Source organism: Prorops nasuta, unplaced genomic scaffold, assembly GCF_024137725.1.
Source record: "Prorops nasuta isolate Cenicafe-Biocafe unplaced genomic scaffold, Cenicafe_Pnas_1.2 PNAS00005, whole genome shotgun sequence".
In the NCBI taxonomy this organism is placed as follows: domain Eukaryota; kingdom Metazoa; phylum Arthropoda; class Insecta; order Hymenoptera; family Bethylidae; genus Prorops; species Prorops nasuta.
Window position 1 is genome coordinate 5857448 of NW_027116802.1, and position 23166 is coordinate 5880613.

Consider the following 23166-nt stretch of genomic DNA (forward strand, 5'->3'; position numbering starts at 1 on the left):
ATTGTTTCAATCAATTGCTCGTTGGATTACTCTAGAACTTTCGTTGCGGGAGACTTATATTAGCAGCCCAACAAACAATGTCCGATTTATCAATGGACCGGTACTGGCCCATTGCCATCATCATTGTAGGGCTAGCAGCGAACTTTTTTAAATTGGACATTTGTATTTGCTGGGATCTTATTCGCTGTACGAAGTTACGAACCTTTGGACGTCGACCATGCGTCGTAATTTTGTTAACAAAATACAATATTATTCTATTCAACTTTACAGATGTCCCTCAAAAGTACATTTTTATTTCACAGGAAGGTGAATAGCTCAATAATGACAATTCTTTTAATTCGATATTATTGTGGTTATAGCAGATTGAAAGGGATTTTATCCCGGTATAAGTGATATGTTTATTTACATTCACAGCAAAAATAATCGATAATAAAATTTTATGTACTACTGCAAGTACATATAAGGTATAATTATAAGACAGTTTGAAAACAAGTATTTTATAACGTAATATGTTGAATAACCGAGAAATAGTTGAATTGAGTTATTATGGTGAATGAATTAGATAGTTTCCGATTTTATAAAAAATATGTTGTACTATCAGTAAAATTTTACTACTAATTATCATTAGTGGGAGGTGAAAACAGTACAGCATATTTACGGCAATATTATTTTTCTGTTACCATTTCATTCCAAAAATACTCTTCAACCATATTCGTAAAATCATTAAAAAAGTTTAAGAATTCATTGGGGTTGGATAATAAATTTATAAGATGTTAGGGGGAACGCGGAGGGGTACGAAATATGAATTATTAGTATCAAAGGACTAAAGATTCAAGGGATTATACGTGTGTCATGCATGACTTATCGACCGAGAATATGTTGTTTGTTTTTTGTGTGTGCGAAATTACAACGATAGCTGGCTCTGTAGGCGGTTTTTCTCTTTTATCTACTTTCGGCGACTTTCGTCCGTTTGAATGTTCGGTTCGTGGTTCCGACTGATTCCGACGTTTTGCTTTTGACTTTCGTTAGTCAGTCTTGGGGGTCAGGTTTGGAAAAATGGTTGCGATGAATGGTCTTTCGGTATTATTTTCTGGTATTTTCAATATTTTCCTTTTGAAATCTTGCAATGGAGCTGCAACCGATATTGAGCTCGATGCGAAAGCACAATCTTTACATAGGCTTGACAGCTTGAATCTTTTATTATACACGTTTTTATTAATATTAACTGTCTTGACGATATGGACATTTAAACATCGTCGTCTAAGGTTCCTGCATGAAACTGGTTTGGCCGTCATCTATGGTAAATCTATCCTTATTGTAAAAATATTAGTCGACCTTGAAATGTTCTTTATTTTTATATATTACGTTCTTTTTGCCTTCAATTTTTTTCCATCATTTATCAAGTATGAAATGAAGCCATATTTCTCATTCATTGATTTTTCAAGAATTCATCAAATTTTCGAGAATATATCTTAAACTTCTTACTTTTCAAAGAGGAATTCTTAACATTTTGTTCATAAAAGTAAATTATAAACAGTAATTTTGTATTGATTTAAAATTGTAATTTTAGGAAGATGGTTGTTTTAATAAAGAATTTATGTCTGGTTTTTATTACAGGTTTAATTATCGGGGCAATAATTAGATTTGGTTTTTCAACAAGTCCAAGTCTCCATATGCCAGTTGTCCCTGACAATAGTAGTAAATATAATCAATCAGTTCCTCCTGACTTGTTATCATTACGCTTTCCTGAAGACAAAGGTGGTGGTTTGATTAAAAATAAGACGTTTGCTTATTCATTTCGTGGAGAAATTTATAAGCAAGACAATGAAATTGATTTAAAGGTATTTTCTTCAATCACACTTGATTACTAATTATTGAAATTTGTTTAATACCAAGTATTCCTTTCAGGCTACTTTTGACCCTGAAATATTTTTTAATATTATATTACCACCAATTATTTTTCATGCTGGTTATAGTTTAAAACGGGTAAAAATATTTTTAACTTTATATAGTTCTTGTAACCAAAATAATGTAATTATTTTCTTTTCTTCTTCAGAAATACTTCTTTAGAAATTTAGGTGCAATTTTGATGTATGCATTACTTGGTACAACTATATCTGCGTTTACTATTGGGTAAGCAAAAATAAGTTTCCTTTATGCAAATGTAAAGGTTTGACTCACTTTTTCTTATCTTCTGTTTTTTATCTAAAATATGTCTGCTGGCTAAGCATTTATAATGTCTACTTTTTATGATAACCAGTGGATGGTTCACAGATTACTCTTATCTTTATTATGATACCTACTTTAAATCATTAACATAAGAATAAAGAGTTTTATAAGATTAAATTCAATTGTATATACTATAATACAATAAAAATGTTCTGAATTGTGTTTTCAATTTTTACAGAGCATTGATGTATGCATTTATCCAGTTAATGCCACGTTTGTCCACATCCTTCACATTTTTGGATACTTTATACTTTGGTGCATTAATATCTCCTACTGATCCACTGACAATAATATCGATTTTTAATGATCTACACGTAGATGTGAATTTATATGCCTTGGTGTTTGGAGAGAGTGTATTAAATGATGCTGTAGCTATTGTTCTCAGTGGGTATGTATTGCAATTATGACATATTATAATGTGTAGAAAATATAATTTAGTTATCACAATATCTTATCATGTTTACAGCTCCATACAAAATTATGGAGAACGCTATCAATCAGGTTCAGGAGGTTTTGAAACAGTAGCATTCTTCCAATCTTTGGGAGATTTTGTTGGAATTTTTAGTTTGTCTTTATTTATAGGTGCCACAATGGGCTGTATAACAGCACTATTGACCAAATTTACTAGAGTCAGAGATTTCCCTTTGTTAGAATCAGCATTATTTGTTTTAATGTCTTACAGTACTTTTTTAATAGCCGAAGCTTCAGACCTCACAGGTAAATTATATAAAAATTTTGTAGAGTTAAGTATTTTATCTTGTTAAACTTTGTTTTAATTTTATACAGGTGTGGTAGCTGTACTATTTTGTGGAATATGCCAAGCACATTATACTTACAATAATTTAAGCCAAGACTCTCGACAAAGAACAAAGCAACTTTTCGAGTTACTAAACTTTCTTGCAGAAAATTTCATTTTTAGTTATATAGGGGTGTCAATGTTTACTTTTCCTAAACATCATTTTGTTCCAGGGTTCATCTTTGCAGGATTTGTATCCTTAAAATGTCTATTTTTGTATTAATCTGTATTTATAAGAATCTGTAAATAATTTTGAAAGATTTCCTTAACAACTTTCTTTAGTTTTGTGCGTTGATAGGAAGAGCAGCTAATGTATACCCATTGTCTTTCATTTTAAATTTAGCAAGAAAGCCTAAGATCTCTATGAACTATCAGCATATGCTGTTCTTTGCTGGTTTACGTGGGGCTATGAGTTTTGCACTTGCAATTAGAAATACTGTTTCAGATGCAAGGCAAGCTATGTTAACTACAACAAGTTTAATCGTTATATTAACGGTAATCTTCCAAGGTGGTGCCACAACCCAATTTTTAAACTGGTTTAATATACCGTAAGAATATTTTTAGTCATCTATCTTAAGTGTTAAATATTACTTCAAACTACACTAATGATTTGAAATTTGTAGAGTTGGAGTAGATGAAGAAGTAGAAGGCTTATCACAAAATGGAGTACGAAATGTAAGTATTAAAAAACTGTAAAGCAGAAAAATCATAACTTTCGTAAATTTTAGATGACAAATGAATATATTAGCAAAAGTAGTTGCATCCTTTGGTCTTTCCATTTAAATTAACACTTATAAATAGCTTTTCAATATCTCCTTTAAGAGCATCTAAATATACACTCGAATGCATGCTTCAATAATAAATTGGCATTTTTTTGTTTGTTAATTTAAAAGTTGTTTTCTATAGCTACATCCTGGAATAGTAGGAAGAATCATGAATAGCATGAATGATCCCCTATGTATGAGCTTTAATAAATTACTCAATATTTTGCAAATCAAATTCCTGTTGTATTAACATTACAAAAATAGCTTTACATTTCGTTATATTGAAAACTAGTCTTTTAGAAAAATCAGCCATGATTTAGAATTATATTAATGGTAATTTATTTTAGTTAAAGAAAAATTAATTTTTAAAATAAAACGAAAACAAAAACTCAAAATTCAAATTGGATTTTTCTCATATTTTATACATGCTTTTCTTCTAAGCTTCTAATTCATATGAATATTACTGTGTTGGACATTATAATTCATAGGTATTATTTTCATTGGCTTTCTTTTTATGAAAAGTAAATATAAATAAGAAACTTTATTATGTAAATAATTATTATTAGGTTAGATAGATTTTCATTTAAAGAGTCAATTGGTTAATTTATACTTATTTTAATGAAGATACTTGTGAATATAAGCATGAATAAAAAAATTACGTTTTTTTAAAGCATAATGCTTGATGAACTATAATTATTTTTCCATTGAATGCATTTTGAATAAAATACAGCAATTTAACTTGGAAAATGTTAATAGTCTGGTGGAGAAGGTGGCTTCGGCGATCTGGACGTGCGTAGGGAGAGAGCGCATCCGGTATGTTGAAAATTAAAATCAGAAGATTTTTCACCTTAGGAAAACACTTTTAGAGTTTTTAAATGCCATCTAAAAATTGCAGTATTTAAACATTGGAATCAATTTTTTACAAGCATTTATACAGTATTCATATATAAAAATTGTTACATAGTACGATAAACAGTTTAAACAATTATTTGAGTATTCAACGGAATTCGTCGCAAAAAATGAGTATCTATAGCAAATTATTTTTTGTGGTATATAGTAGTGAAAGGTATTTGTACTATGTAGCATAACTCATAATTTAGTTATTATGATTTCTCCAATATCAATGCTGCAGTTTTAACAAATTAAAATAATAAAGTTAACCCCGTATTAATTTTAAAATTTTTATTTTCATATTTGATGCTTATTGCATGTGCTTTCCAGAATAGCATTTTGTTATCCATGCTGTATGTTGCCTATTATGATAAAAAGATTGATAATTAGAGCTAATTTGGGAAATTCATGAATGAATATGTATCATTAGCATGTTCTTCTCATACAACAAATAACGTTACGACAATTCATTGAGATTAATGATTAATAATTATTTTTATGTAAACCGACGGATTATTTTATCGATAACTAATACTATAAAGCAACAAATTAGAGTCATAGAGGATGGATAACGTGGATATTACTGAAATTTTGCAGTATAATTCTATGCAGGATGGAGCTCAGCCAGGTGCAACTCCAAAGCCAAATGAAAAAGCATTGCTAGCTAGGATCTGGGGTGACTTTGATACTAAGTACATGAAGCCACTTTTAACCCATTCAAGACCTACGCTTTTGGAGACTCTACCTGTATGCTGTGGACCTTTGGCTAGAATTTTAACTACAACACAGCAAATGACACAGGTATATAATTTCAAAGCCACAAAGATTTAGTAATACAAACATTCCCCTATTTATTAAATAAATTTGTTTAATGTTCAGGATTATGGAGTCGCAAAAGTAGATTCAGATTCAGATCTTTGTCTTGAAGATAGAACGGACAGAGGCAGAACCAGTATCCAGCCGGTGAGTTTTCATCAACCTAATCTGAATTACACTGTAAATCCGTGTTATCAGCCAAATGGCACCGATCTCGGTAATCCGGATGAACCTTACGTTATACTGAATTTAAATCGAAGATAGAACTTGGTTTATCGTTTAATGAAACTTTAAATTAGATAAAAATCAAAGTCGGATTTATTTTTGGTGTCACTTTTATTAATGTTAAAAGATCTTAACAATTTTTGATATTATTTCTGTGTAATTTGTTTATTTTATATTTAAATCTAATCTTTGCATTTTTTATGCAAAAAACTCGTCTAGTCGGAATAGCTGATGATTTTCTAATACTCATGTATCGATTGTTAAAAGTGCAATGCTAATACTTGATAGTAATTATTGTCCTTTCTTATATAAATAAGAAATATTTCTTTTAATATAAAAAATGCTTTGATTAACAATTTTTGCATGTGAAAAAACCATGACTATTAGCCTTTACAACTGTTAATTAATGGCTCTCTTCGCTTTCTTCAGAGTTTTACAATGCAATTTGTAATTGTATTGTATTAAAGATGATGGAATCAAAAAAACATTTTTTATATATCATTATTGCTCTCTGTTTTCCAAAGCACTAATTGTACTAATACTTATTTGTAATGCAATAATCCGTGATTATTGTGGTTTATTATAAAAAAATGTCGTGGAAGGCATGGTATTCTCTTTCTCTTCTTTGTTACTAATCTATTAATACATACCTATAGAATTCAGAGAACAGATATATATATATATATAAATATAATACATAACATGTACATATACATATGTATACACTAATGTTTGAATGCAGTGAAAAACAAAATAGATCTCTACCGAAAATTCATAATTCATTTTTATGATTGATTCTTATTATGTATATACCAAAAATTATGTTTAATGTCCGCTGTTCACTTGATAGTCATCAATTTCAAAAGAAAAATTTCGATTCAATGGCTTTTAAATGTTTTGTGCTTTCGTCTGAGTTTTTTTTGTTGGTAATTATTAAATATTTCTAGTGCAAATTTGATTGCATTATTGCCGATTTTTTTAGAGAAAAAGAAATAATGATGATGATGATGAAGATTTGACAATCATCGGAATGGAAGGATTCATTCCGTTACGATCGTTATAAGAGGATTAAGGCAGCAACTGATTTTTCACATTACACTTATTTCTAAGTGGACAATTAAAAGTACTTTTTAATCTCTTCTTCCTTTTCTTAAAAAACAGTATTTGACAGAAGTTTTGTAGATTAAAACGAAGTAGAATAATAGAAGAGAAAGACTATTATGTAAACTGTGGAAATTTGCTAAATAACAGATCCAATAATTAAATATTGAACTTACTATTGTGATGTTGAGAAAGTATTAATATTATGTAAACATATTAGGATATGTCTCCACCAAGCGTGCAAGTATCTCAAATCTTTGCAAACTCAATCAGTTTTTGATGTGTTGATGTAAATCAATGTGCATTGGATAGCATTTATTATCGTATCGATGAATTAGTGAAATTAATAAAAATCCGAGAATATGATTGCAAATGCTGACCATATACGCATGGTTTATGTCTTCACCAAAAATCATTAAGTTTACAAACATTTGCATGCTCTGTGAACACGTACCCTTACACATCTTTAATGATGCAACAATGCCAAATAGTGTAGTGTAGGACAGTTATGTTTTTTCTTTTTTCTATGTTTTATTACTAATAGGTTTAATATTTAGAACAATAATGCTGATGATAAGCATTAAGCATAATTTTCAATGTTCATTAAGTCTACTTTAACTTAATGGTATTACAGACTACCATTTTCCACTGTGATGTTTGTGATATTTTTTCATTGAAATTTCATTCGTTTTAAAATTCACAAATAAGTCATATTTTTACAGAGAAGATCTGTATCATCATTAATTCAGAAAAAAAGAAGTTTTCATTTCAATCTCATTTACAATTTATAATTTAATTGCTGTTAATTACTACAATTACTGAATCTGTTTATTTAATGAACTCATTGCACTTCTGTTTTTCATAATTAATGTTTTGAGGAAATATAATTCATTTTTATCATTAAACTAAAATGATATTAGAAGCGACAAAAATTATTGAAAAATATTTCACTCAACATCAAAATATAAACTATGAGCAAATTTCAATGGATGTATTTCATGTACCATAAGGGTATATATTTTCCAATATATTAACGAATACAAATTATAAATTGTGTGAGAGTTTATTAAAATTTTATAAAAATATAATAAAGAAAAGATGTCAGCTGGAATTCAATTGATATTTATACTTGTGTATATCTATTAAAAGGAAAAGATTTGTTATAGATAAATGATGTAGAAATAAAAGCGCTTTGTAAGAGTGTCGTCGTTTATTTTTACCAAGTACTGGATAGGAAGAAAAGAAACAAAAATATCTGTTCACATAAGAACTACTCCTTTCCAATTTTGCATGTTCTATCTAAAATATTTTCTCTCGCAACTCCTCACAACTAATTACTCAACCGACTTTCATAATTAACTGTTTCATATAATTTGATTTCATTTTTTCACAGAAAGTTGAAGGGAGTACTGAAAATACAACACAACACAGAATATTTTAGTATATTTTTAACTTTATAATTTATAAGAGTACTAATTTTTATCCTGAGATGAAAAATCATTGCTGTATATTTTGTTTATTGTAAATTATTTTTAGTTAATTTAATTTATGAATATTTAAAACTTTATTTAACAATCATTTTTGTTATCAATATTTTGTAACAACAGCTCCAATTTATGTTTAATGAAATGTGTATTATGAATTGTTGTATAGTTTTAAACTAGCACAATTTTAATAGTTATTGTTGATTATGGAGCATATCATGAAACTGTCAATCAGTATTACATACATATAATCCTAAGAATTACTCATTGAAGAAAAACAAGTCTTAAAATTGTAATATATAACATGAAAAAATAAATATGTTGCTCTTTTAAAATCTTGTAGTACAAATAACTGATGGAAAATCAGTATGGATAATAAAATATAGATAGATATAATGATAAGGTGTAAATATTTTAAACGAAAGATAATTTATGAGTTTCAAATTGTAGAAAATTATTTATATTTATTTAAAAAAGCAACTTATTTATTTATGCATATAACGATGCGTTAGTGCAAATAAATTGTTTCTTTGAGCAGATTTTTCTTTCTATTTTTGTGCATTAAATTTGGTGTATTAAGCATGAAGCCTTTGTATATATTTGTGTAGAAGAATCAATATAATAATTTTACAAATTTGGAGTAGATTCTTGATGTATTTAACTTTGTGGAGCAGCTGGAAACAGTGATGGGAGAAGTTAATCCAGGATTACTACCACTCCACACAAGAGTCACCCTACCAGGTTTGATTGGTAGACATTTATAGTTAAGATATCAATTTTAATTTGCTATAGAAACAGAAACATTTCATGAAGTACCTTTGATTTTAAAAATAAATATTGCAGTAACTTTTTTTCAGATAAATATTGACCATTGACTTAAATATATTACAAAAATTATAATTATATACTAAACCCAATCTCAATGTTGGCTGTGAGGACTGCTGAAACTGTTTCAAAGAATAACTAAATCATTTTTTTATAGATTTTGCAATTATGAAAATTATATGCTTTTATTTACTTCTATACATCTTTTAAATTAATAATAAATATCTAATGTTAATGTATTCATAATATAAAAATGTAATGCTATGTAAAATATGATACAATGTTTAATAAAAATATTTATAAAAGACGTTTTTTTGTTTAACACTATATTTTATATATTAATATAGTGCTCGGAAACTGTCACGCACAAATCATTTTTCACGAAGCGCTTTTCCTTCCTATCAACTTTATAATATGTTAATTTATTTTTAGATTTAAAATATATTTTTAATTTACAGTCTGACTATTTAATAATTTGCGCTCTAACGAGTTTCCTCATATTGTCAGTGACAATAAACATTGGACCATGTCCAGGAATAATAAAATTTGATTCACTTATAACAAAGGCTCGCATTTGTGATTGCGTTTTTTGCAATTCTGGCATGCCTAAACTTTTCCATAATAATGGATTTTCTATATCTTCTTTTTTCTCAAATAAATCTCCTGTAATAGCAACACAGGCAATTTTTCCATCAATTATGGTTTGAACAAATACAGTTATGTCATCAGTTGTATGACCAGGAGTTGCAACAATTTTAACATTTTCAGTTAAATTATAGCTCTCTACATTAAAAAAAAATTAATTAATAAGTTAAAATATCTTAAGGCAAACATTTCACACTTCATTTTGCACTTTTTAAAATATTAGTATCTTATTTCTCTCCACTGCTCTAAAGTAATTTGAAACTTTTTTACAATTTTTCTAATTATTAGTGCACTGTTTTTTGAAATTGAATACACATAAATTAATTGATTATCTTACCATTTTTTATATTGTTTTCATAGAATGTTTCTCCTTTATGAACACAATAGCCTACAATATGCTCAGCATTTAAAAATAAATTATTATTTCCTATGTGATCTGCATGACTATGAGTACAAATTACATAGTCAATATCTTCTGGTTTTAATTTATAACTGGCTAGTGCTGATTATGCAAATTATTATTAATCGTATTTGTAACAATAGAAAAATTTAAATGAATTTACCTTGAATAATTTTTTTTCCATCCCACGCTGTCATAGTATCAACAATTATTAATTTGGAGCATTTAATTAAAACGCAGGAACAATTTGCCTTCATTATTCCATCAGCAAACTCTGTGGAATACCCATCAAATAGTACAATAACCTCACAATTCATTTATGATGCTTGTTAAATTTAATAAAAAATATATGTATAATATTAATATATTTTATAATATCTGAAACGATATATATATAAATATTATTAAAAAAGAAAAGTAAAAATATCTTTTGTTCAAAATCGTATTTACATTTAAGCAACAACTGACTGCAAATCCTATATATGTATACGATTCTTAAATACAAAGTACAAACCCGAGTGACGAGTGACGACCCAACCCCAGCCGACCCCAGGCCTAAAGAGGCCGGTGCTTGTCTGAAAAAGTGAGGTTAACAAAAAAGAAACAAACGTTTTAACAGGACAATTGGACCAGAAATGTTTGGTGTATTATCATATATGTCTGGAATTATTAGATAAAATTCATTAAAAGAAATCAAGAAAAATGAAACTAGTAAGAAATTTTATTTTTATAAATTATAATTATTTTTTAAATGTGTGAAAAAAGTTGGTTGAGAAATCAAACTTCCAAAATCATGTAATTAAATGTACTTATTCATGTTGTAATCATTTTTTATTGTATAAAAACAACAAATAATTCGTAATAATGAAATATTATTTCATTTTTTGTAATTTAGATTTACTTTTCAGTATTGCTTATCTAGTGAGCCAACAAAACCATGTTTGATTTTAAGCTTCAAAGGTATAACATTAATGTTAGATTGTGGCTTAAATATGCAATCAATCTTACATTTCATGCCAATGCCTATGGTACCAAGTACAAAATTTAACTCATTACCCACATGGTCTCCCAGAGATAATAATCAGGATTGGCAAGTCGAAGGAGTATGTTTTTGTTTACAAAGTATTTTTGTAATTGTTGACCAAATACTGTAATATTATCTTTATATTTTTAGGAATTAAAAGATTGTTGTGGAAGGCTATTTGTGGATTCAACTCCTGAGTTTTGTCCACCCTTAGAAAAAATAATAGACTTTTCTGAAATAGATGCAATATTAATCTCAAATTACACATGTATGTTAGCACTACCATTTATAACAGAAGGTACAGGCTTCAAAGGTATTATATATGCCACAGAACCCACCTTGCAAATAGGAAGATTTTTCATGGAAGAGCTAGTAGAATTTATTGAGCAGACCCCAAAAGCTACATTAGCAAAGCACTGGAAGGAAATGTTGCATGTTTTACCGTCTCCTTTAGCAGATGTTTATAAACCAAAAAGCTGGAAACATATTTACAATTTGGCAGCAATTAATTCAGCATTGTCTAATATTCAACTAGTAGGATATGATCAAAAATTGGTTGGTAAAAATATGTTAACCAATTAGTAAGGACAAACCAATAGTAATATTTATTTCTTTAGGACATTTATGGAGCTTTAATGGTAACGCCAATCAGTTCTGGGTACTGTTTAGGTAGTAGTAACTGGTTAATATCTTGTGATCATGAGAAAGTTGCATTTGTAAGTGGATCATCTACATTAACAACACATCCTAGACCTATGGAGCAAGCAACCCTCAAACAGGCTAATATGTTGATTTTAACTGGCTTAACACAAACGCCTACTGCTAATCCAGACACAATGTTGGGAGAACTATGTATGACAGTTGGTAAGTGTCAGCAGAGAATAGCAAAATTCATTAAATTATAAAACCATTATGTTAAACTTATTTATATTTTAGCAATGACATTGAGAAATGGTGGATGTGTTTTAATCCCATGCTACCCATCTGGTGTAGTCTATGATCTTTTTGAATGCCTCAGTACACATTTAGACAAATCTGGATTTACTCAGATTCCTCTTTTCTTTATATCACCAGTAGCAGAAACATCATTAGCATATTCTAACATTTTGGCTGAATGGTAAAATATATTTATCACTACAGTGATTTGATAATATTCTTTTAATAAAAATAATTTTCAGGCTTTCAACAAATAAGCAAAATAAAGTTTATCTTCCAGAAGAGCCATTTCCCCATGCTTTTCTTGTTAAAAATGCAAGACTAAAACATTACACTTCAACTTATGCTGAAGGATTCAGCTCAGATTACAGACAACCTTGTGTTGTATTTTGTGGCCATCCAAGTTTAAGATTTGGAGATGCTGTTCACTTTGTGCAACTCTGGGGAAACAACCCTCAACATACGATTATTTTCACAGGTAGCTTTTAAAATTATAAATTTCATTCCTTAGTAAGCTTTTGTTATTTTACAAAATAAAATTTTGTTTTAGAGCCTGATTTTCCATACTTAGACGCTTTGGCGCCATTCCAGCCTCTGGCGATGAAAGCCGTGCACTGTCCGATCGACACATCATTGAACTTCACACAGGCAAATAAGCTAATACGAGATTTGAAACCAGAAAATTTAGTTGTACCGGAATGTTATACTCAACCACCAATTACAGTGCCACATAGAACAGATTTGGTTATCGAGTCTGTTGGGGTATATTCTTTTATTTAAACAGAGTATAATATGAACTTCTAACTTTACCATGAATTTGCAGGAGAAACCATTGATCACGTTTAAGCGAGGAGAAGTTATAAAATTACCCTTAAAACGAAAACGTAGCAGAGTATTTATTGAACCAGAATTAGCTGGGAGTATTGTTCCCAGTGAAATTAGGCCAGGATTGAGCTTAGCATCTGTAACTGGAGAGCTTGAAGTAAAGGATAATGTGTACACTATAAAAGTAAGTAATCTAACTGGGAATACAAAATTTTCTTTAATAAGAAAACTGTAATTTATGTTATTTTAGAATATTGAAGATAAACCTAACAATAAGCGTAAAACAACCTCAACTTCACCAGTCCCAATAAAGGAGGAAGTAATGAAAGAAAGAAAACATGAATATGGTACTTTAGATCCGCAGGAACTACTCCAGAAATTAAATCAAGAAGGTATTCAAGGTGCAAAGTTACAGCATGGTCAATCTTCGACTAGTATTCATCTGGTAAGTTTACTTACAACTCATATTTCTTTGCCTATTAATAAATAATTTTAATTTCATTTTGCAGCAAGATGAAGATACTTTAATACAAATTAATGACAATTCGACTCATATATTTTGTAACGGAGACCAAAAACTTAGAAGACAATTAAGAGGCATAATAATGCAATGTCTTAAAAGGTTTTAATTGTACAAACGTGGTCAGATTAATAAAAAATTATATTTTCCATAATGATAGTAGTATTTTTCTCTCAATATAATCCTAATATGTTAATTCAAAGGTTGATTAAAAGGTTTAAATTGTTTAATTTTTAAAGTTGCTTTATTTAAACCATTTTAAAGAAGTTATAATTGTAGTTACATTATAATTGTATTTTTAAAAAGGTGGAAAAGGAAATCTTGTTTTCACTTTAAAAAGTAAACTACATGCGTTAAATACTGCATTGTTCAAAAGAAAATGTATATAATATTGTATAGCTTAAAAAGAATCAATTTGTAGAAAAATATAAATAAGTTCAATTGATAATTTTAACGTTTGACAACAAATACATATTTGTTTCAACATGATTTAGTTCTTATCGCTGCTGTATACAATACATTTTACTTTCACTGGTGTTTAAATTATAATAACTCTTTATAGCAGCAAATTTATTTTTATATTCTAATATAAAACATATCAACCATATGTACAGTTGTTGCATTCTGAATGCTCCTAGCCAAGTTATACATTAAATATTACTGTTCTATTCAAATGCTTTATGAAGAACAGCATACTGGAAATAAGGTAATTATTGTTACACAATATAGGTAGCACAAAGGCATTTGTCTACTTAAAGTTTACAATAATTTCATGCAAACTACTGTAATTATTCTTAATGATAATCCTTAAAATCTTCTTTTCATGTTTTTGGTTGTATTCGAATGGCAACAATATTCTCTTATTTTGCACAGGCTATACCAATGGTAAGACCTGCTGCAAAGGAAGCTAAGAAGAAGTGAAACTCGTTTGGTCTGAAGTTGGGATCTCCAGTAATTTTGTGGTACCAGCGTCTTGTGCGAGTCTCACCGTTCTTCAATAATCGTTCGGCTTTATCAACTTTTTTGTCTACATATCTTTCAACCTAAAACAAATTTATAGTTAAAAAATATTTCTACAGAAAATTTAGTGCTTTAAACGGGTTAGTTCAAGCAGGAAATTGAAAATTAATTGAGATATATTTTCAGAAATGTTGTTAATTTGTCAAAAAGAAATAAACAACTTTTTTAGACATTTTTTATTGAGAGAATGAAAAGCTATAATAGAATACTAGATTTCCCTATTACTTTAAATATTTTTTATAATTAACAGTAGATCCTGTTATTATCTATACAAAATTAACAATTTATTGATTATAGCTATTCACTAATTGAATTTAGCATCTGTCTTGTGATATTAAAAAAATTATAACTAATGTAGATAATCAATAAAGGTATTGATTAGACTACTGAAGTGGAATCACAAAATAAAAAATGTGAAGCATTATTTTTTTAAGGAAATTCGGTATAAAAAGTTATGCTGAAAATTGTATTAACAATGGTTATAAGAATTATGTTTAGGAAAAATATTATAGTATAAATAGTTTATGTTCTTATCATAACACTTAGTTTTAGCTGTAAATATTGCAATTTATGAGGCTACGCCAATAATAAAACCACCAATGAAGCTTGATGCTGCATATGTATTGCTACGACACCATATTCCTACCTGTAAATGAAGTTTGTTTTAATAAATAAATGAACAAACAATTATTCATTAAGCATCTCACCTTATCTAAGAATTTAGGGCCCTCTCCAGTTACTTGCTCTTCTACTTTATCAGTAATTTTTTCTGCTTTTTCTTGAATTTTGTCCCAATTAATTTTTATATATCCCTGCTGAGCAGCAATTTGTAGAATAATAATACCACCACCAACAGCAAATGCTGCAACCTTTCCAACTTTCATGGTAAGGAAACCAGTTACCCTGAATGCATAAATAGTTATATTTATTAACTTTTGTCCTAATTTACAAAATCTTAAACAAAAAGTACATGTACATACCATCCTGATGCAGTGCCAATGACGATTTGTTTTGTAGCAGATTTCTTACTAACATCTCCTAAAATTTTCTCTATACAGCTTTTGGCATTTTTGGGAATATCTGGTTTGTAAGCATCTTTATTGTCAGGCTGATACTTTTTGTCGGTAGCACTCATCTTTTTTTCTTTAAATAGTGAAAAATTATATTACTTCATTTAAAATCACCAAATTAATAAAAACAGGTAACTAGTACTACAATTTAAGTATTAGAATTTATAGATATATATAAGTACTGCATTCTTGTCATTCATCTATTGTTAACAATGAATTCTAATAATTACACAATATTATCTATCCTGCATTATTGTAAGAAACTTAAGTATAGACAAGAAATTCAAAAATAATTGTGAACTCATACAAGAAATACATATATTTTTGAACCAATAATTTAAATAGAAATACGACGTTTAAAGGTAAACGAATTTCAATATGACGTCATTTTCACTTATTTAACACTCATATTTAAAATTAAATAAATCTAAGTTTTATTGACAATTTGTGGAATACGACAGATAAGAATAAAGAAACAATAAATACAAAAGAATAAATAAATATAACGAATCGTATATTGCCAAATAGGCTATATCAGGACCAGTTTACTGACTAAATGGATCCTGCAGGATTTTTGCGAATTTTTTTGTTGAATTTGGCTCTTTGTCAAATTCGTAATAAGTTATTCACTTATAACTGATGGCTTACCTAATTTATAAAATCACCGTTAACGATAAAATGTGAAGAAATTATCACAATAATACAAAATTAAAAGCGGTTTGTTAAGATAATTTCTTTTATTAAATCGCAAGTAACTTTTCCTTTCAATTCCCGATGCTTTATATTTTACTTTAGAGTTTAGATTGCTCCCTGAAGGTTTAGAAATGAGACTAGATTCGATTCGAGTGGAAGGGAATCTTTTTACTATTCCAGAAGGGGAGGGGGATTGGTAGATGATAACACTGGCTAGTAACTTACCGGTAATCGGTAATTAAAATTTATCTATCGATAAAATCAATCACCGATTAAATCTACTAATAAGATAAATTGATATTACACGTAGTAGTATTGACCAAAATTAATTTTTATCATTAAAAAAAGATATACATTAAATACAAAATTAAGCGTTTCGTTGATAAAGATCATTGAGATATATTGTATTGCGATCAGTTGCGATAAGGTCGTTGGAGAGCGGTGAAGCGTGACGGGAGTTGTGAAAAAGGAAAGAAGTGTGGTGAAAGGGGGAAAGAAAATCGATGGTGGATCCTTGCTGGGGATAGAGAGGGAAGAGGGGTGGTAGCTGATTCAGGTAAGAACACAAGAGGCACAAGAGTCAGGTGGCGGAGAAGTGGCGCGTTTACGCGGGAACAAAAGGGAAGAAGAGACGAAGAGGAGAGAAGAGTGCGAAAGGAATAGAGAAAATTAAAACGTAGAAAGAAAGGGACACAGAAAAGGTGGAGGGGAGTGAGAGAAGTGGCGAACAGCAAACCCAGCGGCCAGCCCAAGGAACTTTCCGCTGCTGCTCAACTCAACTCAACTTCCAGACTTCCAGCAGTTCAGACAGTTCAGTTCAGTCAGTTCAGTTCTGTTCCATGGCACCGGGTACACCACACCAGACCGCTGGGGACCATACCTACCAAACCTGGAACCACTTCCACTAGTTCCACAGAGCTCCACTTCCACTTCCAGTTCATCGCCGGTCGCCATAGCGAGTGCCCCGCAAACTATCCTCATCGCTTCAAAATGTACTTAACCTGATCTCTCCTTCTTTTCTTTTTCTATCCCCTTTCCGTATCCATATCTTTTCCACAATTTTCAACCCCGAGAAAATGCCTCTACCCCTCTAACGAATGGCGCTCTTTTAATGCTATACTCCTCGGAAAACGTCAAAATGACCGAGAAATTTCACAAGTGAGTGCATTTGCGCTTTTTAGTTGTGCATTCGAAAATTATCGTACGCTTTAAAGGTTACCGCGGATAACTCCAGTGAGAAGTTGCAAGAGTCGAAGTGTTTCTGTGCACCAGGAGAGAATCAGGTTTTGTGCATATACGTGCTCCAGACTTGCTCTTCTCGTTTTTCCTTTTGTCGTTTTATCGAATGCCGAGCAGGTCTATTTGCTTAAAGAATTATTTCCTAGATTTTCAGATTTTTTTTACGCTGCCTTAATATCTTAAGTCAAAATTGATCACCGGAAACTATATAATACCACTTTTATTCCATCATGTCGTTCTTGTTATTCAATTTAAATGGAAAAATTCGAACGATCGAAAAATATTAGGATTTACAGCCGTTTGATTTTATGCTGAAGTAGAAAGACCATGATTTATCGGTATTTTGACACCGATCTTCGAGTAGATTGTTGATGGTATAAAAAAATCTTATAATTGATGGCATAAATTCAAAGGTTGAACGAACAGGAGCGATGATCTTCATGAATAAATTCAGCACGCGCACACTCCCGAGCACGCAACGGGTCGTTGAATGTGAAAAACTCTTAACTGCATAATTTCTCAGATTTTTTCTCATTATATAATTTAAAAAACTCATTCTTCTAAAAAAAAAACCGCGTTATTCCGTTGCGGGCATTTATAATTAATGATTTTCACGAAACGATTTCTCGATTCTAACGATTAACAGTCGTCCATTTTCTTTGCCAATCAGCGTTATTTTCGCCATGAAAAAGATTCTCGAAAAAGACATTCTCAGAGGTGGTTGAGTGCGATAGAAAAAGAGGTAATGTACATGAAATTAAACAAAAATTGTTAAGAAGAAACTGTTTAAGAAAATAGATTGATGCATTAACAAAGAGCACGTGTGCAGTATTCCAAAGAATTGTTGTTTTTCTTTTTGGGAGGTGGTTAGGGAGGGAAAGGGGTAACGGGGAAAAGATTAGCGAATGTTGCACTTTACTTTCTATGCTGGATGCCTTTAGGGCTACGAATGTTCTCTTTCACGAGCATTGCCGTTTTGTAACACTTCAATAATGCAACATCTACTTTTCCAGCGGAATCGGCCCAATAAGCCCGGTAATCGACTACTCAGACTGAAAAACTTGGCCTGCTCTCGAAAATTGTTCGCAATTACGAATAAATCGACTGAAAAGTGTCACGACGATCGGTGAATCGCATAAAGGATGATAGAATCGTAAAAATCGTTGTAACCTCATAAAACGAATTGTGACAAAACCGATTGTGCCACGATCGATGAGAGGTTATGGACAAATTAATAGGATGGCGTCACGCTGATTGAAAAATTGCAAAACCTCTGATAAAATCACAAAGTTAATGCCTATTGGAAAGACTGAGCTGTCGAGCTGACAACAAAAGTCCGTTTAAACAGACTTGAAGGAAAAATTGTTTTCGCGAGATTCTCGGAATTTACGAAGTTCGGAGTGTTCTCGATGCGTCGTGCCATTTCGTGCCATTCCTGTTATGCTTATCGATTCCACTCGGGCCAAAGCAAACCTGAGCTAATAAAAAAACACAGATGGACGATCGAATTGTTATTAATGATGGATCGTTTCTCTTCGATCGTTCGGGATCGAACCACTACGTTTTGTTGGAAAAATGATCACGACTATCTCGAGTTTCGTGAAAATCGAGTGGGAGTAAAATAAGAATTTTTAAACAATTACGTCATGGAACGACATTCCAGGATGAAAGACGATCGGATAAGAAATAGCTCAACAATGTAATCCTTATCAGTCGGTGATTAACGAGCCCAGCGTACGGTAATCTTTTTTTTCCTCAACTTTCATGCTAGGGTGAAGCTGCATTAAATGCACTCAAATTCACGGGTCATTTTCTTTAAGTTTTCAGCAATTCATCGACCATTTCTAATCACTAAACTTTGCTTAGAGCCCGTTTCGCACTGTGTTTTGAATAATCGAACAATTGTTAAAAAAAAGTTCTCTCCGTGACAAACAGAACGATAATCTTTTATCTCTCTAATTGGAATAATTAGAAAGGCGGTGAGAGAAAATTTGTCGCGTGTCGTTATTAATGTTTTCCTCGATCTTCTTTTTTTTAATTAAAGTTTTTTTAACACGCGAAACCAGCCGTTAATCAGCAGAATTGACAAGGGGCTAATTAATTTAAGAAAAAACTATATTTTTTGTCTCTTTCATCTCGAGCGATCTGGGCTCTTTTATGGGGGGGGGGGGTTCTGTTACGGTATTATAATTTAAGGCTTGAGAAAGAATGGAGTACGAATTATTGATGGCTGCGAATTACATGCGTATTTATTTTTTAAGGGCTGCGAGAGAAGGTGTCTTGGAAGTTTTGAAGGAGGCAACGAGAAAGGATTGCAACGCGAGAGATGATGGTGGAATGACCCCTACTTTATGGGCAGCCTTTGAAGGTCACACAGATGCACTGCGACTACTCGTCGCTAGAGGGTATGATTAAAACTGCTTTCTTGTTTCTCCTCCATCGACAAGAAATCATCATCATACATACACACACACACACACACACATGTATCTCGACGAGAAAAAGAAAAACATTTGTCAATTATATTTTTACTCTGCATTGCAATTGTAACAAAATCTGTCGAACCTTCAGCTTCATCTTATAATGTTTGTATACACTTGAGTTTCTTATAATACAATTTTGCATAATTTTGCAAGTGTGCTTTGTTGCTTTGGTTTGAAAGAATGAAACAAAAACAAAGCAGAGAAGCGAGACAAGAGGAAAACAATAAAGGTTTATTGAATTTTTAGAAGTGGGGAGATTGTCGCGTTGGAGCAACTCATCCATCGTTTCCGGCATCCGTTGGTGTTTCACCCGGTCCCTAATTACAATATTATCGTAATACTGGCTTTGTGTGGCTCACGAGCCGCGACGGCCTCGTGCCCGAATACCGCAGATTTTCAAGGTTAAGTGCACTCGCGGAGGACCGACTGTGGCAATAGCGAAACCTCACGGGAGCGAATTCATGGAAAACCAAACAATCCCCTGCGAAGAAAATGGGGAAAATCTATAATTATACCGTTATTTTAACTAATCCAAGCATTAAGAGATATTCGTGGGGTTTGATAATTTATACTACTCTTTCCATCTCTTTGGTTTTTATCTTATATTTTCAATCCTTTTTTTTATATTTTTGATTAAGTTAAAAAAGTTCTCGCGAATCAAGTTCATGGAAAAGCCAGTAATCCCGCAAAAAATAGTGGAGAAATTCAGTGTCGATACTTACGTTAAAATCAAAACATTAAAAGACTCGTAGCTTGGCCATTGGCTTTTATTTTCTATATTTTAATGTTTCCGTTTTACCTTCCCACTCTTTAGACTTTTGTGAAAGCTTCCGGAAGCTATTCCACCGGATACCACGGAGAACCAAGCGAAGAAAACTGGAAAAATAAATATTATAATTCGAAATAATAGAAGAACAGTCACATTGCAAGTCGCTTTCTTTCCGACTTTATAATAATTCTCTTTTACATGGTTAGCCCCGTTCCTCCTCTGATCCCCATTTGCTTTTCGTTCGATTGTTCCTGGGACGGTGCTCGACTGGCCGCAATTTCCGCTTGTAGGGTCGATAGATACGAGATTATATACTGTATTTCCTGTTTCATGCATCTGCTCTTAATACGCAAAAACGTCGACTGTATATTTATTTGAAACTCATTCAAAACAAACGACAAAACCCTTCAGGCAACTCTCAATTCTCATGTTCATATTTATACATATTTTTATATTAGTTTCTTCTGCTTGACATAAATTTTATACACCTTAGTCGATTAGTATTGGGTGTATATTTTCCATTATTGATTCAATGGAATAATTTTCTTGCTCAACAGGGGGGATCCAGATAAGTGCGATTATTTTGGAAACACCGCACTCCACCTGGCAGCAGCGAGGGGTCACGAGCTGTGCGTCCGCTTCTTGGTGAAGTTTGGCTGCAATGTTTGGTCGCTCGACATAGACAGACACTCGGCACGAGAATTGGCGGCTATAAATGGCTGCGAGAGGATCCTAGAGTTTCTAGACTTGGCTCAGGCAGATCAGGAATTGAATTCGCGAAAGAAATCTCGTATGCTTAAGGAGAAGGCTGAGAAGGATGCTGAAAAAAGGTGAGAGTCAATTGAGAAATGGAATATAGAATGTATTGATTCAATGATAAATATTACTAATTATTAATGAGAGAACTATGTCATTTTAGACTTAAAGAATATATGAAGAAGCAGAAGTTGGCAGAGTTGAGGGCTGAAAAGGAACAAAAGAAAATAATGAAGGATCGTGCTAAAACGGATTTGGATATCGTGAACGAAGCGAGTATTCTACCTCATAAAGCTACCAGCATTTTAACGTTGAAAAGTCGTGTAAAACCTTCTCCCACCTTTAGTGATATCGTTGGTACCACTACTAAAAAATACGGTAGTGCTGTTTGTAGAAAAGCACTGGCAAAGAAAACTGCTGTTGATTTTAAAGTAGTCGAGGTAAACATTTTTGCTTAATTGTTATGATGTAAAAATTATTTACTTTATACAAAACGTGAATGAGAAGAAACTGGACATATTTGTGTTTGCTTTGTAGATTGAAGTGGACGGTAGAAAATCAGTGAGGAGCCTGACAGGACTGCAAAGGGATTCAGAAGTAATGTACGTTAACACTTACGACGATCCGATTAGCCAACAAATGGGACGCAGGGGTAAGATTTCTGATATTTGGAGTACCATGGGAAGAGCCCAAAGCACGCCTGATCTCCTTGGTGACAGACTATTTGAAGTGGACGAGGAAGAAGCGGAGAAGGATGACCAAGAACATTTGGATACAATAAGAGACGCTGTACTTACTCGAGAGCCAGCCAGTATTTTTAACAGACCTGGATTTGGATCCGTGGCCTTTCGCAAAACGGTAAACTTAATTTTCCAACTCAAATTTCGTCAAACAACATACTTTATTTACTTGAGAAAATTTCATTAAGGTACCGAGCAATTTGGAGAATTTACCTGTTACCCAGCTCGATGGTCAGAATGGTTCTGTGAATCAAAGGATAAATATTAATGGTCATAATGAGGAAATTAGTATAGGTAGTGCAGGAAGCCTTGCCAGGAGACAAAGTTTATGGGATGATGATGTCGTTTCAGGTAATTTTCTTTGGCCTTCAAAATTTTTAATAAAGAATTCTGAAAGAAAGTTAGAGATTTATATTTTAGAAGAAGAGGAAGTGGAGGAAGAATGGACACCCTTGCAAAGATTTCTTTTGGTCAATAATCTTTCATCCATTCATGGAATTCTGGAAGCTGAACAAATTGACCTGGAAGCTCTGATGTTGCTAACAGAAACTGATATAGCCGCCTTAAAACTTCCTCTTGGCCCAAGGAGAAAACTTATGAATGCAATAGCCAATAGAAGAAAGGCCTTGGAAGAACCAGCGAATGTTATAAAAGACAGCAAATTATGAATTATGTATAAAAATGTTTACTGTGTAAATTAATTAATTTAGAAAAATTAGTTTAATGCGTGAATCCATAATGAATAGATTATGATATACTACCGAAATTAATTTTACTACTATAAACGAAGTGCCTTTTTTTACTTTTAGATTTAAGTATATTGTACATTGTACACAATGGGTTACAAGAATATGAATGTATATACATTTTACTTAGGAAAAAATTTGTGTATTGAAAAGGAATTGGTTGGCACCT

The 23166-nt window shown here is 31.4% G+C and overlaps 5 protein-coding genes across 16 annotated transcripts; 3 read left to right on the plus strand and 2 right to left on the minus strand.

Annotated features, from left to right (window-relative positions):
- Positions 1-992: 992 nt before the first annotated feature.
- On the plus strand, positions 993-9112 carry Nhe3 (Na[+]/H[+] hydrogen exchanger 3). Of its 7 annotated transcripts, none has more exons than XM_066726971.1 (13): positions 993-1300; positions 1618-1841; positions 1909-1986; positions 2057-2133; positions 2408-2617; positions 2696-2946; positions 3016-3218; positions 3308-3573; positions 3649-3700; positions 4546-4602; positions 5278-5481; positions 5560-5643; positions 8981-9112. In XM_066726971.1, exons 1-13 carry the CDS (start codon positions 1057-1059, stop codon positions 9068-9070), a joined length of 2040 nt encoding a protein of 679 aa, XP_066583068.1. In that variant the 5' UTR covers positions 993-1056; the 3' UTR covers positions 9071-9112. The 7 variants fall into 7 exon arrangements, with proteins under 7 accessions (XP_066583068.1, XP_066583072.1, XP_066583069.1 ...); XM_066726975.1 differs by lacking the exon at positions 8981-9112 and adding an exon at positions 8216-8352; XM_066726972.1 differs by lacking the exon at positions 8981-9112 and adding an exon at positions 6704-6998.
- Positions 9113-9586: 474 nt separating this feature from the next.
- On the minus strand, positions 9587-10712 carry LOC136773355 (metallo-beta-lactamase domain-containing protein 1). The gene is made up of 4 exons (XM_066726978.1): positions 10627-10712; positions 10340-10554; positions 10114-10278; positions 9587-9914 (listed from the first exon to the last, which is right to left on the minus strand). The coding sequence occupies exons 2-4, from the start codon at positions 10491-10493 to the stop codon at positions 9595-9597; spliced, it is 639 nt and encodes a 212-aa protein (XP_066583075.1). The 5' UTR covers positions 10494-10554; positions 10627-10712; the 3' UTR covers positions 9587-9594.
- A 34-nt stretch (positions 10713-10746) lies between these two features.
- IntS9 (integrator complex subunit 9) lies at positions 10747-13625 on the plus strand. The gene is made up of 10 exons (XM_066726977.1): positions 10747-10887; positions 11085-11279; positions 11351-11755; positions 11818-12064; positions 12137-12317; positions 12379-12614; positions 12687-12898; positions 12960-13145; positions 13212-13406; positions 13471-13625. The coding sequence occupies exons 1-10, from the start codon at positions 10879-10881 to the stop codon at positions 13588-13590; spliced, it is 1986 nt and encodes a 661-aa protein (XP_066583074.1). The 5' UTR covers positions 10747-10878; the 3' UTR covers positions 13591-13625.
- Positions 13626-13719: 94 nt separating this feature from the next.
- Positions 13720-16414, minus strand: LOC136773198 (FUN14 domain-containing protein 1). 2 transcript variants are annotated; one of them, XM_066726651.1, is made up of 4 exons: positions 16220-16412; positions 15482-15644; positions 15209-15404; positions 13720-14524 (listed from the first exon to the last, which is right to left on the minus strand). In XM_066726651.1, the coding sequence occupies exons 2-4, from the start codon at positions 15634-15636 to the stop codon at positions 14342-14344; spliced, it is 534 nt and encodes a 177-aa protein (XP_066582748.1). In that variant the 5' UTR covers positions 15637-15644; positions 16220-16412; the 3' UTR covers positions 13720-14341. The 2 variants fall into 2 exon arrangements, with proteins under 2 accessions (XP_066582748.1, XP_066582749.1); XM_066726652.1 differs by lacking the exon at positions 13720-14524 and adding an exon at positions 14693-15147 and having other exon boundaries at positions 16220-16414.
- A 431-nt stretch (positions 16415-16845) lies between these two features.
- Positions 16846-23097, plus strand: Sans (SAM_USH1G_HARP domain-containing protein Sans). 5 transcript variants are annotated; one of them, XM_066726644.1, is made up of 7 exons: positions 16846-17422; positions 19765-19908; positions 21313-21585; positions 21675-21951; positions 22049-22369; positions 22440-22602; positions 22657-23097. In XM_066726644.1, the coding sequence occupies exons 1-7, from the start codon at positions 17376-17378 to the stop codon at positions 22917-22919; spliced, it is 1488 nt and encodes a 495-aa protein (XP_066582741.1). In that variant the 5' UTR covers positions 16846-17375; the 3' UTR covers positions 22920-23097. The 5 variants fall into 5 exon arrangements, with proteins under 5 accessions (XP_066582741.1, XP_066582742.1, XP_066582743.1 ...); XM_066726645.1 differs by having other exon boundaries at positions 22672-23097; XM_066726646.1 differs by having other exon boundaries at positions 22675-23097.
- Positions 23098-23166: the final 69 nt, after the last annotated feature.